The sequence below is a fragment of the Lepisosteus oculatus genome, chromosome 7 (assembly GCF_040954835.1).
Source record: "Lepisosteus oculatus isolate fLepOcu1 chromosome 7, fLepOcu1.hap2, whole genome shotgun sequence".
Taxonomy (NCBI): Eukaryota; Metazoa; Chordata; class Actinopteri; order Semionotiformes; family Lepisosteidae; genus Lepisosteus; species Lepisosteus oculatus.
The window spans coordinates 42,084,658-42,098,946 of NC_090702.1; the positions used below are offsets into that span (position 1 = coordinate 42,084,658).

Genomic DNA, 14,289 nt, shown 5'->3' on the forward strand with positions numbered 1-14,289 from the left:
AAATATACATATAAAAATGGAAGTCAGGTTTATAATAAATGTAATGTTTCTTTGCTACAGACTTTTTTTTAGTTTCTATACTTTTTAGTTTATTTAGTTATAGTTTAAATTTTTTGGGCATAATGGGCAACACTTTAGAGAAGTAGCTTAATATCTGGTCCGGCACTGTTCTTGTACACTTGAGTCAGATCTTTTATTCTGATCGGCTTTAGTAAAATGCCCAGCTGTATAAAGGTGTAGGAATGTTTTTTGGGCTAAAAGCATCAGACTGTGGCACTTAAATAAGTGGGGCTCAACTAGTAAAAGTACTTACTCGCAGCGCTGGTTGAGGTCTAAGATAGGCCATCTGCATACTGTAACCAGGATTTCTCAGGGATCAGATTGGGTTGGGTGTTTGCTGGACACAATCTTACCTTGTTGCACCACAGTGATCGCAGCAGCCTGGCAGTTTCAAGCCTGTAGTAATATCTAAGAACCTCTGCACTGAAGAGTATGTAGTGTTTTTCACACTTCATCCAAGCAGTGTGAAAGAAACACTACATACTGTATGCTGAAAATGGGTATGACTCTTACTCTAGTATGAGGGTTAGAGATTCAACTACAGCAACTCCAAATCGGAGGAATAGCAAGAAAAAAAGTCCCAAATTAGAAACAAAAAACACAGTTCCTTCAGGTTTGGCAAACAAACAGCAATCTGTAAAACCCAAAGATACTAAGTGCAAAGGCCCAGCACTAACAAGAGATTCATATTATGGTATCTCAGCTAAACTTACACTCAACCACAAAACACTTGTGCCTATGCACAAAACTAATAATTTTAACTTTTTCAGGTGTGAGAGCCCAGCAGTTAATTGTAAATATACTGCCAAAGCTTTGAGAGCAGTTCATAAGCTCTTCAGTATTATAAGATTATCCATTGAACTGCCACTCCTACCTATTTAATCATACTTAGATCTGGAGACTTGACAAAGCTTCATAAATATAAGTCCTGAGACAGAAATGTGATAAGAACAGTCATTACTACTATCAGTATACTTTCCTGATATAATGGGTCTGGTACAGCAAAACACCTAGAAGGAGAACCACCATAACACTGTTTGATCCATGAAGGCTCATTTATTCTAGTGCCAAGTGCCACAGCTAAGCCTCTCCAGGAGAAGTTGGCTGTCAGATATAATTCCATGCACACAGTGCACCAATATTTTCTTTCTGCTTAAAACTTAAACCCAAATACTGCTCAGTTCCCAAAAAAACAAAAGCTGATCGCAGTTGCCTGATGAATGAATTTACAACATATTACAAGGACGCCTGAAGGCTGCTTGTGGGTTCTGGGATCTAATGCCCATTTTTACCTACAGCTTAGCTGTGTCACTTAAAAGAGGACCAGAATTAGCATCACTTGACTCGCATGGGAATGACTGACAGTCTCTCTGATTTGCTTTACCTAAATGTCCTCCTCTTAGGTGATAATAGAAACAAGTGCTATTTCCAATGAGGGAAGTCTGGGAACCACCTGAGACTGTACAGTATAACAGCTGAAGAGCTTCTGAGTCTGAGAGAAGTGATAAAGAGGGGGAGGCAGAAGCGATTGGAAAGAACAGCATATGCTTCTTGCACTTAAAATTACTTAGATCCTGGCAAAGAGAAGGTAAGTGGATAACACAGCTTCTAGGACTTGAACACTCCTCTGAATTAATGTGGCACCTCAATGTACTGGCCTTTCACCTTGGAGAGACAACTTTTATTACGGTGGAGACAAAACATCAGGAAAACCCCTTAGCCCCTTAAAAGGCTACTCAAAGATTTTCACTGGTGTGAGGTTCAGGATTAAACACAAATAATTTAGAGCGGGACCAGAGGCAGGATAGCTTTTCATAGTGTGCTATTTATAAAAGCAAAAACTTTAAACAGAATGTATTATACCTTTACTGATTCACAGACTCTAACTCTTGAAGACTTCTCTTCAAGGTCATCTTTGACCATTCCCAAGACTTTTATAACTGTGCCGTCTTCAATCACCATGTGAAAAGTGTATATTTACACTAAGAACACAGTGAAAGCATATACAGTGCTGAATATCACATTTCTAAATCCTACCTGAGCACACTTCTTATTTTGGACTTCATTCTTGCTTCCTTATTTTTTAAATGGACTCCGATGGCTACATACTGTACCTCCTAAGACTGGCTTTTATAACAGTATTCTCACCGACAGTGACGCAAACACCAGAAAGAAAGAAAAAAGCAACAGGTTACTATAGTGATTGTGAGCCTCTTTTACAGAAGTCTGTATTGTTATTCCGTCACTTAGTTGGATTGATCATAGTTAAAAATGTTTTTATAATCAACAACGTCAATCTTTTCTGTTGCTATAAAGACTGACACCAAATACGAAGGACATGACAAATTCTTGCCTTCATTACTGTTGTGCATTTCTATTTTGGTGCAGTTTAGATGTTCATTAACATGATGATCTCTTGGCTTTGAACCGCGTCACAAAAAACGTCAAAGTATTTCTGGCAGAGTTCCATGAAACCTGTTTCAGCTTTTGCTTTCCCTTTTAAAAAGAGAAAAATACTTAACTTACACGGCTGCTATACTGACATGGGGAAGATTAGTGGGGAAGTCTCTAGTCGCATAATGAACAGATTTTGGATTAAAGTACCTGCTATAGATTCTGCTCTTGTACCTTGCTCAAGGGTACTATAGTCCACTGAACTGTATACTGTAAGTGGGGACCAGTAATGATCTGGGTACCCTTGTAATAGCGTTCTATCCAGGGTAGGAGTCACATGCTCTCAGTCTGCTCAACATTACGTTAACTAAAATGAGCCCTGGATTAATGACCTATACCTTAATACCTATACCTTATGACATTTTCTTGAGCACATTTAGGTCTCTCTATAGTTTTATACCTGTTTTCAGCAAAGGGGAGATTAAGAATCTCTGAGAGTTGAAATAATAGATTTTAGCTCTGAACAGCCCTTTATGTGGACACGATTTTATTCTTGGTCTTTGAACTTGGCAATAGTATCTCGACCTATACTCTAACATGGGATATTTATTGTTCATAGACTCTTCCTGCCTTTAATTTCATTGCAATTAATTGGGTTTTAACAAGGGAGGTTCCGTCCAGTCCAGTGTGCACCCTGCCTTTGCATGCTGGGAAGCTCTTCAGCTCCCCCTTGACCCTGAATTGGATGAAGTTGTTGCGAAATGAACGGATGGATTAACAATGGCGATTTCCGTAACTTGCAGGTTACTATCAAAACACCATACTAATAGTAGTAGGGCTCAACAAAGGACCCATAACTTTAAGGTAATTATGCACAATCAGGAAACAATGCAACTGTTAATAAAACTGAAAGCAAATATGTAGATCTTGTGAGGTTTTTGAGAAATTGCCCTAGCTTTTATATATCTGGTGGAAACGCCTTGGAAAACATTAATGAAAGAAATACAGAATGTTGAACTACTGTGTTTTTAGCAAAGCCAAGAGTGTTTAAGTGTTTTGCCATGATTTTACATTACTCCTGAATCTGTCTATGCTGTTCTGAAATCATAGGATGTTTAGATTAAATATATTTTGCACTGTAATATATCACCTTGTAAACTTCAGTAAAAAAACAAACTAAGCAACTCAACCAAAAAACACCAGGAACGTACAATAACAAAACTGCTGCTTTCAAAGATAAAAGCTTTGTTACTAAACATTCTTTCAGTTAATTGCTTAACTTTGTTTTTATGAGTAAACCAATGAATTAATAATATTTCAGTGTCCCAACTTAAATGGGATTGCTTCTTATTTTCTTATTATTCTGTGCTCTTATTGATTTTTCGTTTACTTTATTAATGTTAGGCAGCTAAATTTCTTGCTAATTGCTTGTGTTCACTGGATTTTATTTTTCAAAATGAATGATATGTTTGGAATTTGATAATGCAAGCTCATACCCATGGTAAATGGGATATACAGCAGGAGGCAAAGAGAAATACCCTGATCCTGACACAGGCCAAACACTGTTTAAAACCTGCTTTTCTTTGTTTCCTAAAGGAAAACATTTGGCCCATGAAAGATGGGGTCAGATGTATCTCAGGCATTCTCACAGCCTTTCAGCTGCTAGTCTCTCTCAATTTGAGAGGAAGTCACAGATTAGGGAGTTATTGCCTTGATTTATTGCAGCAGCTGATGCCTCACACTTCACCGTTAATTGGACTGAACAAGGCACAATGCGTCTCCAGACTCTCTGTTCATCAAACTCATCTCAAATGTGGCAAATGCAACCTGAAAAAAGATAATACATGTAATTCCCAAATATGATTTACAGATGGCTACAGCGCTACTATAATACTACTATAATGTCTTATTATGTTCTAATTGGTCATACTCATACTGCTATTTCTTTAAAAAATCAGGGTTATGATTTCATGTAGAGCACATTAAATTAAATGTAATTAGAGCCATAATTAAAAGCAGAGGGAAACACACATAGGTACTTTATTATTCTTGGAAAACGTATGTAACTCATAGAAATGATAAGTATGTCTCTACAAACAAACTAGGCAGAAAAAAAGGAGGACAACAGCCACTTGTTGAAAGCCATCTTGAACATCATTATCTGTACAGAGAGCAATTCACAAGTCTATAATCAGGCTGGGGTTGGTAATTTGTGGCAAAGGTTCTGTTCATAGGCCATCAGGGTATCTAAAAGAAATATCACACTTATAAGAAATGAATCAGTGTGGTGGTGGTGGGGGGGAAGCAGATGATTTACTTCAGTCAGTTCTATTTTATCTACACACACCAGAGCAATGTACAATAACGCAATTAACAGTGAAAAAATATCTTCCATATGAGAATGACCAGTACATTGTGAAAGCAAAGTCTCATTTCTCAGTATGCGTTAGGAATGATATTAATAATCATTGCGAATATACAACTCAAAATGAAGACATTAAAAAACCATCATGTTTTCAATTTGGGGTTAATAATACGGCTATTTTCCACCCTCTCTTTGGCACAGTTGCAATGTTCTTGGCCTCAAGTGGGAGGCAATGTGGAACAAGGATTAGAAAGATAAATGACACACAGTCTGCTGTGCCAATTCACATAAAATATTACCAGCTTGAAAATTCATGTTTGCAGACTCAGTTTCTCTCCATGATTTCCTTGCTAAGTATATAAAGTGGGTTTCTCAAGCTGATGCTGTATCCTGATTTTTAATTTTGCCATCATTAGGGTTAATACAACACATTATGTTAATATTTTCTTCTTTGTCACCTAAATCTCCTAAACACATTCTGCCCAACCATTTACCTAATGTTTTACCAGATTATTTTAATTCCTCTAAATTGCCCACTACTCAAAATGATTCTGCTTCTTAACTAGATTCTAGTTTAAATCTATCTTTTAAGTAAAAAACTAAAACTAGTCACAATACTTTCAACTAAAAATCCCTCTTGGAAATAAAGAAACTGTAACTGAGCATATCTTTGGCTCAACCTAGTGCTGTCCACACGTATTAGACACAAATGCTGCATTTCATTTTGATGAACAGAGAAAAGAAAGGGCTCAAAGGAATTAATTAAAATGATTTAATGTCAATTACAGATAAGTATGCAAGTTGTTTAGCTAAAGAAATGGAAGGCCATTCAAATTATGTAGAATTTTTTTTTGTTTCCATTATTGGGGACCACGCAAAAGAGCAAAAAGTCAAACAAGAAATACTTGCCACTTCACCTGGTAAAATTCAGCACCGGTGAGTGGGGTTACCCCCTGTTTCATCATTAAATGTATTCTTAAAAATATGAGAGAGGTTTTAATCTGAACTGACCCCCATTGGGAGAGAAATTGAAATTGCTGGAGTTATAATTATGCCAGATAATCTATTAGAATACATTTACATCTCAATGAACAGTCATGGCACTGTTTTTTCAAATTTATGATTTGAATTTCTCTAAAACACGAAGGCCACACTACTAATGAAGACCTTTTATATTCCACATTTCACAAGCTTCTTTGTAAATACCAGATTGTAAGCGTTTTCCTCAGTCTACTTCAATATCAACTGAAAGTTTAGAAGCACTTCACCCCAGCACACCCCAGAGTTGGAGCAGTAATTATGTGGTGTGCGGAAATCTAACCGTAAATGAAACTGGGAAAAAGGAAGAAGCACTTTCTATATCACTCCGAACATTTTATACAGAGGTTTCCAGATAAATATTTTGAGTAAAAGCTGTTTTTTAAAATAAGATCAGTTTTTCGTTTTACTAATTTGATCGAGATTTTAAAATGCAATTTCAAAAAACCATCTCCATGTGTGTTTGTATCTCGATGAGCAGAGGAGGAAAAAAAAAAACTCAACACCCAGGGTAGACGCATTGTTTTTTCCTAACTTCTCTCCACTACAGGCAATCAGCAGGAATTCAAACAGCAATTCTTCAATTCAAGTGTCAAATTATCCCAATCAAACCTTATTTCACCAGTCCCACAAAACTCAATCCAAATGATTGAATAGTCAGTTCATCCTCCTCTGCTAAGCACCCCTGTGGCTTTCCCCATCCCTTAATGGTTCATTTTGTTTATCAAACGGTTAATGTGTGACGTTGCATTTACTAGCTGAGGGACTGTAAGAGGGAACAATTTAGTCTCATTTTATGCCTTTGGATCACTGAGCATGCAACCTGCATTTGCATATAACATCTATATTGAGTACTGAATAAACCATTTCTAATTTGATGTATAATTCCTGAACAGGTGGTCCACATGCAGAAAGTCAAACTTTAAAAATATATTGCTGGGGAAAAAAAACTCATTATAAAGCTATGAAAATAAACCTTCAATGACTAATGAACTTCAGCTTTCAAGCCCTTATGCTCATCATAAACACTGCCTCCACAGAAAGACCAAGTACTGTTAGGAGAAGAATTAGGCAACACTCCATTCATTGGAATTGCTAACAAATCTACATTTGAAGAGAAATGTTTAATCAGTTTCTAAACTGATATGAATCCTGAAAAACTAACTGCTATTCTTGGGAGAATCAATTGATACTTTGAACTGACAAGCATGTATTAAGAAATTTTTGCATAACAACAACATAAAATATATATCCCATTAAAACCGCTGCCTTGTGCTTTTTATGTATGCAGCTCATGACAGCTCTGGCAGCTCTTAAGAGAAATTATCCTTAGGCAAGTGGGAAAGAGAAAAATCACCTGCAGAATCCTCCAAAATATTAAAAGAATGTAAATGCTTCTCCACGAGGCGATTCTTGTTTTAAATGATATTCTCTCTCTTGGGCTTCACTGTCAGCGGTGCTCCATGGGTTTGCCAGCTTACCAGCTGGAATTCCACATCAGTGCCAACTACAGGGGAGAGAGTGGCCGCCAGCAGAGCTGCAGTGGTGGGTGGCAAAGGTCAAAAGACTAGACACGATACGAACAAACACTTCCTTCTTCCCTTTTTGAAATACTGCAGAGCAGAGGCAATGGCTGTAGACTCTCGACTTGGCAGTGGGGTTGCATGTTCAAATCCTAGATACGGGCACTGCTGCTGTGCCCCTGGGCAGGGCGCTTGACCCGGCAAACCCAACAGAATTAATGGGTACCATTGACCACGTTTGTATGCAAATCATAATCCACTTGCTTTGGATAAAATCATCAGCCAAAGAGCTAAATAAACAGGATTCCTAAATAACAGTGGGCTAATTTTGCCACAGCAGGAATAATACAATTATAATGGATATCGGTGCGGAGTGAAGTTACCGGGAAGAAAAAGAAAGCACGGGCTGAGCTGTAAGGGCCTTACGTTGCCAGTTCAGCCAGGTGCTTGCTAAGTGACAGTCATCCATGGGACTTACCAAGTGTCTGTGATATTGCACCTTTGCCAGAGTGATACTGCACAGCTCTTTCCATTAACGCTACCTCTCCTGTGAGGCACTACGGAGCTCACACTGTCTCAGGTGCTCAGAGGCTCCATGTTAGGGGAAACGAAGGATATAAGCACCCTCCTCACCCCTTCCATGCTGGTTCATGGTTTGCAGCGTTGAGCAGAGTTGTGAAATGAAAGACTCCAAATCAGGAGCAAGCAAAACAGAAAAATGTCTTCCCGATGCAAAACCATTTGACTTATTACTTATGTAAACGTGACAGATACCAAGGCACACTTCCAAACCCAATAACGTGATGTGAACAATTTGCTGCATTTATATATATTACATGAGATCCCATCATTCAGCACAGATATGCACACAGAAAAATCAAATTAAGTGGGAGGAAACAAAGCAACATGCTAGACAAACACACGGAAGCCTGAAACTTGGAAGCCCTGCACGCAGCACGAGCCCGGTTTGCACATGCAATGGTAGCCATCAAGGCTTTGTCAATACTGCAAAGAGCCCATAAGACACCAGAAGTCCTTTACAGTACATTTGGATTATTGATCATTTGGAACAAAGGATTCCACACATTTGGAAGCCATACTTGCAATAGGAGACATTAAGCTCTAAAGTGTCTAAACTGCAACAATGAAACAATGTCGCAGAGCATCTGGGCATAAGAGGCTGGACAAGTATGCAGCTGCTTCTGACGAAATGATGATATGCAGATTCTACAGCTCTTACTGACATGTGGTTTGGGCTCAGGTGCCAGAATGCCAGCTTGTCTAATAGTATGAGCTCTTGTCCCCGTGTATCCTGGGATTTCCATTGACTGGGATCTTTGTGTATCATGCACTCTGTGCAACAATGACTCAAAAATACAACGTAATGTTCCATTGCAGGCTTGCGTTTGAAAATATGAATATTAATGCCAGATTTATGTTTAATGAGAGTACACATATAAATCATTTACATTTCCTTTCGGCAACTTGCTTTTCGAATTGTACAATATTCCAAAACAAGACATATTTGTATTTGTTCATTTAATATCTGTTTAGCTGTTTTGATTGCCACAGTGTAGTGATAAAAAATGTATATATATTTTATATATTTATATTTGTATTGTACGGTATTTATAATAAAATGCATGTGCAGCATTTATAGGGTATACACACAATTTGCACTTTCATTTTTACTTTATGTATCTTGGTTATTACATTATATATCCCCAATACAGATAAAAATACATTTTAGAGGACAGAAAGGACACGAAAAAGTACAGCAATCCTTATACTAAATTTAATGAAAACAAGAAATTCTGTGAAACTTATTACCTAGAATAGACAGCAGTTCTGGTAATGTATATAATTTTCTATCAATGATAAAACCTTCAATTTGAAAACGTGTGAATGCCAAACGTGCAAAGTATGTCTTCAAATCATGCCATACACGCCTTAACACCTTATTAAATATTGAAACAATGCCTGTAGATTTTTTATGCACTTCCAAAACACAAATAAGAAGGCCAGAGAAAAAGACTACGTTGCGGCACAAACAAAAATGAGCAATCAAATACTTGCAGGTCACTTATGTTAAAGCATGAGATGTTGGAATACAGGGAAACAATCACGTGTGTATAATGGTTACAGTTAGAACTCAACCAGTATAGGCCCTGACAGTCAGGCATTAGGAACAAGAAATCAGGTGTTACAAAATATCCACTTTAAGCCACAATTACCCTTGAGAGACAAAAATAATTTTGCAAGCCTCCCACAATATCAGAATGGATGTTAAATATTTAAAATGTAGTAAACAGAGCTGCTATTTCTTCTCATTTGGTGATATTAAATGGGATCGGTTAATATCTCCACAATCAGAATATTGACTCTGTGAAAATCCTCTGTGGAAACATAATCTGCACTAAAACGCTGCCAAACAGAGCCCCATTTTGTTATACTGTTGGTTCAATGAAATTATAAACTTGTATTATTTAATATTCCTTGCAGTTGACTATGCTCTCAATTGCTCTGCTCTTAATATCTTGTGGCTTTATCAAAAATGACTTGCTCAGGAAAGATGAGCGCCATTTGTAGTGTTAAAATAAAAAAGTTGTTCTTTGAGCATTGTCAGATTTTTCATGAAGTCTTTAAGTTTTGAACTCAAATCACAAAAAGTCTTAATCTACTTTAAAAAGAAACAAAAAAATAAAGTGAGGTATTTGTATATAAAGAACTGGCATGAATTTAGTCTTTTAACCATTACTGCCTTTCCTATTCCCACCTAAATCACTAAACAATCAATAATTTAAAAACATCCTTGAGTTAAGTACTTCTGAAAAGGCCTACTACAGGTCTTTCCTTCACTTATTAAAGACAGTGCTATGATAATAGTACTGTATAGTACATGGATATCAGAGATGAGCATACTGTAAATTCTCACCAACATCCTGGATCTCGCAGAATAATCCTAGCGGCATACAGTGATTTAATTACTTTGAAAAATCTACCTTATATCAGCTAAGGAAAGGTACAAAACAAAAATATTTCATTGGAGTCAATGGAGGAAAATTCACCTGACAATCTAAAACCCTTGTAGTGAAAAGCTTGCCAGATGACTCCTTCCTAGACTTTAGTGGCATAAATCATTACATTTAGTTAATGTATAAAGGACTTTAATAAAACATGCATCTTAATTTAGTGCAGATTTCTGTGTGCAGTGATTCATTTCTTTACATCTGTGCTTGTGATGTCATGAATATTAATGCATATCAAAAACTGAGAATGACGAAGATGGTCCAGCTCGTTCACACCACCTGAAATATTGAACACAGCACTGCCACAGGACTTTCACTGTAGACTGCTGGAGCTGGTAGCTGCTGCCGAAAACTGCTCCAGTTGGCTCCTGCATCTTTTATTTTGTTTTAATTTGTACTTGCCAGTTATTGTTCTTTTTGTAACCCCTCCAAGGTTCGGCATTTGCTCATCAACTCTGTTTCACCACTACAGCTCCTGTATCTGCACTGGAGGGATGAGGGCTTCACAGACTTCCCTCTGAGGCAAAGCGCTGTCAGAGCCATCTGTCTTTTTTCACACCGTAACCCACTGCACAGTTAGCGTACATCAGAGGAGTGTTGCAGCTCTCGCCGACAACGATAAAAACTCGCAGGCAGCTGGGTCAGGATACAGGGGTCACTATTCAAAGGATAACCTGAAGGTAACCTGGCTGGCTCAAGCCCATTGAATCTCATCTAGCAGGCCAGGTTCAAGGTGCAAAGACTGAACCACTGGGCTCTGCCTGCACTGCAGACGTTTTTTCTTCGTTGAGGCAAGAAAAATCAGTCCGCCTGATTGTATAAGTCTTGGCTTGACAGACCAGTCCATTTATCTTATTCACTGGACTCACGAAAGTCTTTCCCAAACAAAGCAAAAGAAATGGAAGATGGAAATATAAGGTTGAATGACATTGAACACTTAATAAAAAATGAAAACATATGAGCTACAATGATTACAATGATACAATTTGCCTCATACATAAAAAAGGCATTTATACGAAGATGGCACATGCAAGGCCGTTATGTAAAATGCTTGTTTATTTTTATTCCGTTGTATTCTTAAATGTTTTTGACCCCTATGACCCCTATGACCAACCTATTGTGGAACAGAGCACTGAAAGCACAACAAAGGTTTTGTGCTCTGAAATATCCCTGCTGTAAGTGGTTTGCGCAGGGTTTAAACACAAAGGAAGTGTTTCTGGATGGGTTTTGGAAAACGCGTTCTTGGATCCAAAGGCCTTTCGATTGCACATGAATGGCTGGGTCCAAGATGGGGTCACTATTAATGCGTTCTACTTCATAGTCTTTTTGAGCAACACAGATGCAAATCTGTTCCTCATTTGTCACAGCTGGATACTTCAACAGAACACTGCTGTCTGCCGTCAACATAAAAAAACAAAATCACTATGTCAATTTTTCTTAGGCTTTCATATTTTCCGAAATTGTTTAGATTTGTCACTCATCCCAATGTAGTTATTTCAGGTACTCCCTTGAGAAGCACACTGCAAATACTTAGACATTTCTGACTGGCTCCCTACACAAATCTTTCTCTTGCAGCAACGGGAACATTATAATTAAAACCAGGCAGACGGAAGTTTGAAAGAAAAAGGTACAAACAAACACATGCTTCAGTTGTGAACATACTACCCACTATTTTTCTGTACTTGGCCACAGACACTTGGAATCCTTGGCCAAATAAACATAATTGAGGTTCCTATAGGACACGTAAAATGTAAAATGTTGTAAAAAACCCCAAACATTTCTAAGGACACACAATATTAAAATATAAAAAGCGCCACAAGCCCTTACCTTTACTCTGAGGTGGGTTTTGACTCCTGTCCCGGAGGATGTTAATCTGGTAGACCGCGCCGTAGGGCTCAAACAGCTCCTTTAGCTCTTTTTCGGACCAGGACCGAGGGATCTGTCCGACAAACATCTTAATGGCATCGGGGTCGGGTTGGTCTGAGTGCTCTAGTGCGCCGTTCATCTTGCTAGCAGTGCCGTTACTGTGAGGAAGGAGACGAACAACACCTGGGTTACGTAAAGGCATATATGGAACTGTGAACTTTCCCTGCCCTGGTGCAGCCGTCAGAGGAACACAGGCAGGAATACAGGACGGCCTATGAAGGGAAACGCTCCGTTGTTACCTTGCGAGAAATGTAAAATAGTATTTTAACACCATCTTTGAGTGAAAAGTACTCCTGGGAATACTTTTGTCAACACGACGGCATAAGACAGCAGCAGCTGCTGGCTCCAATAAGGCAAATCTGATTTTTGTAATGAAGTCACATGAAAGGAAAGGAAATGCTTGGAAAGCTGTCAGATGACTAATCCAGGGACCTAGCAATGAAACTGCAAATTGTATGAAGCCTCCATGGATGCATCAAATTATTACAAGATCCCTAAGAATGGAAAGCACTTCAGCTGAACTGCTGCAAGCCAGAGATTAACATCCTGTGAGTGATGAAAGCTCAGCTTATAATGTGAGAGGCACTGGGTGAAAATGGTACCTTCGCAAATTAATGCCTTCTGCACTGAAACGTTTCAATATAATAAAAATACAAATAAAATAACATAAACCTGTATCTAAAATGTTTCTGTTAACGGGTTGGTGGAAATCAGGAGAGTTGCAAGGCAAGAAAAAACACTAGCCTTCAGAATCAATGTTAATGCCTTCAAATCTATAAGGTCCAGTTAAAAAAATCATCCATATTTTTTTATTCAGGTTCCCATTATCTACTGGAAAAGGAAAGTGGAAATTATATTTGGGATCATGGTGGATTTAATTCTATTTGCTACATTCTGTAGGAACAAAACAACTGCAAAGCTCCCTGACTACAGGGAGCCTCACCAAGTAGTCAAATTGCGATGCAGCTCTCCTTCATTTAGTGAGCCGGAGAGAATTAAACAGGCTTCTGTACACAGCTATGCTTTAAATAAACTCACTTCCAAAAATTCTTAAAACGCTCCAACATGTAGAGCATTTTAGGAAATTACAAAACATTAAAAAAGTAAAAAAAATTGGCCAGATGTGTTCCTATAAAAGATAATTCAGTAAGCATTTTTTATAAATCCACAGCTGATGTGAAGCCATCCAGCAACAACTGTTCTATAGCTTTGCAAGACTGATTTAGATTATTTCCTAGAAAATCATACCACACATAAAAAACATTTTCTACTCTTAAATGATTTAATTTATCAGTTAATTGCCTTTTATAATAATTTCTAATGACATTCACACAATTTATGAAAGAACTCTATAAATCCTATTTCCCCAATTTTCCAAGTAAATTCCAAGTTTTGTCTTCTGCCTGTACCAGTATACACAGGGAATTGGCATCTGTGTGAAATTGTTTTTCACTGACCTTCACCTTCAGCTTCCTACTGTACCACAAAGCAAACCAATCCCTTCCCCCCCAAACACACTGGATGAAACAACTACAGCCCTGGCATTCAGAAAACTTTAAACAGTGTTGCACAATGCGCTGAGAAGATGCTCTAGAGCGTACATCAATATATTTTTAACATGATGTTTTCAGGGATTTCAGTTAGAAAGTGCAGGACAGAATTAACAGGAGGTACTTTGATTTGTTGTGCTTCTTTCAGTGAAAGAAATACTGATTCCAGACATGTAAACAGCTGAACATCAATTTAAAATACCAAAGAAAGAGGAAAGAATCAGATAACAGCGGCGTATGACAAAAAAGCTTAATAGTGTGTGAATGCTCCCCACTAAACCTGTCGATGAAAGCAATCACATTTGAACCAGCTTTAGCTTTAGCTGAATCTTTCAAATTTGCAGACAGAAAAAAATAAAATACCACTGCTCCTTGTGGGCAATGGAAAAGCAAGTTACGTAGGC

At 37.9% G+C, this 14,289-nt stretch overlaps 1 protein-coding gene across 19 annotated transcripts in view; it reads right to left on the bottom strand.

The window, feature by feature from the left end:
• celf2 (cugbp, Elav-like family member 2) overlaps positions 1-14,289 on the bottom strand; it is a 205,137-nt gene that overhangs the window by 59,548 nt on the left and 131,300 nt on the right. For all 19 annotated transcript variants that reach the window (XM_015352322.2, XM_015352320.2, XM_015352325.2 and 16 more), the window contains one exon: positions 12,237-12,433. In XM_015352322.2, coding sequence (XP_015207808.1) covers positions 12,237-12,433 — 197 coding nt within the window. The remainder of the gene's footprint in view (positions 1-12,236; positions 12,434-14,289) is intronic.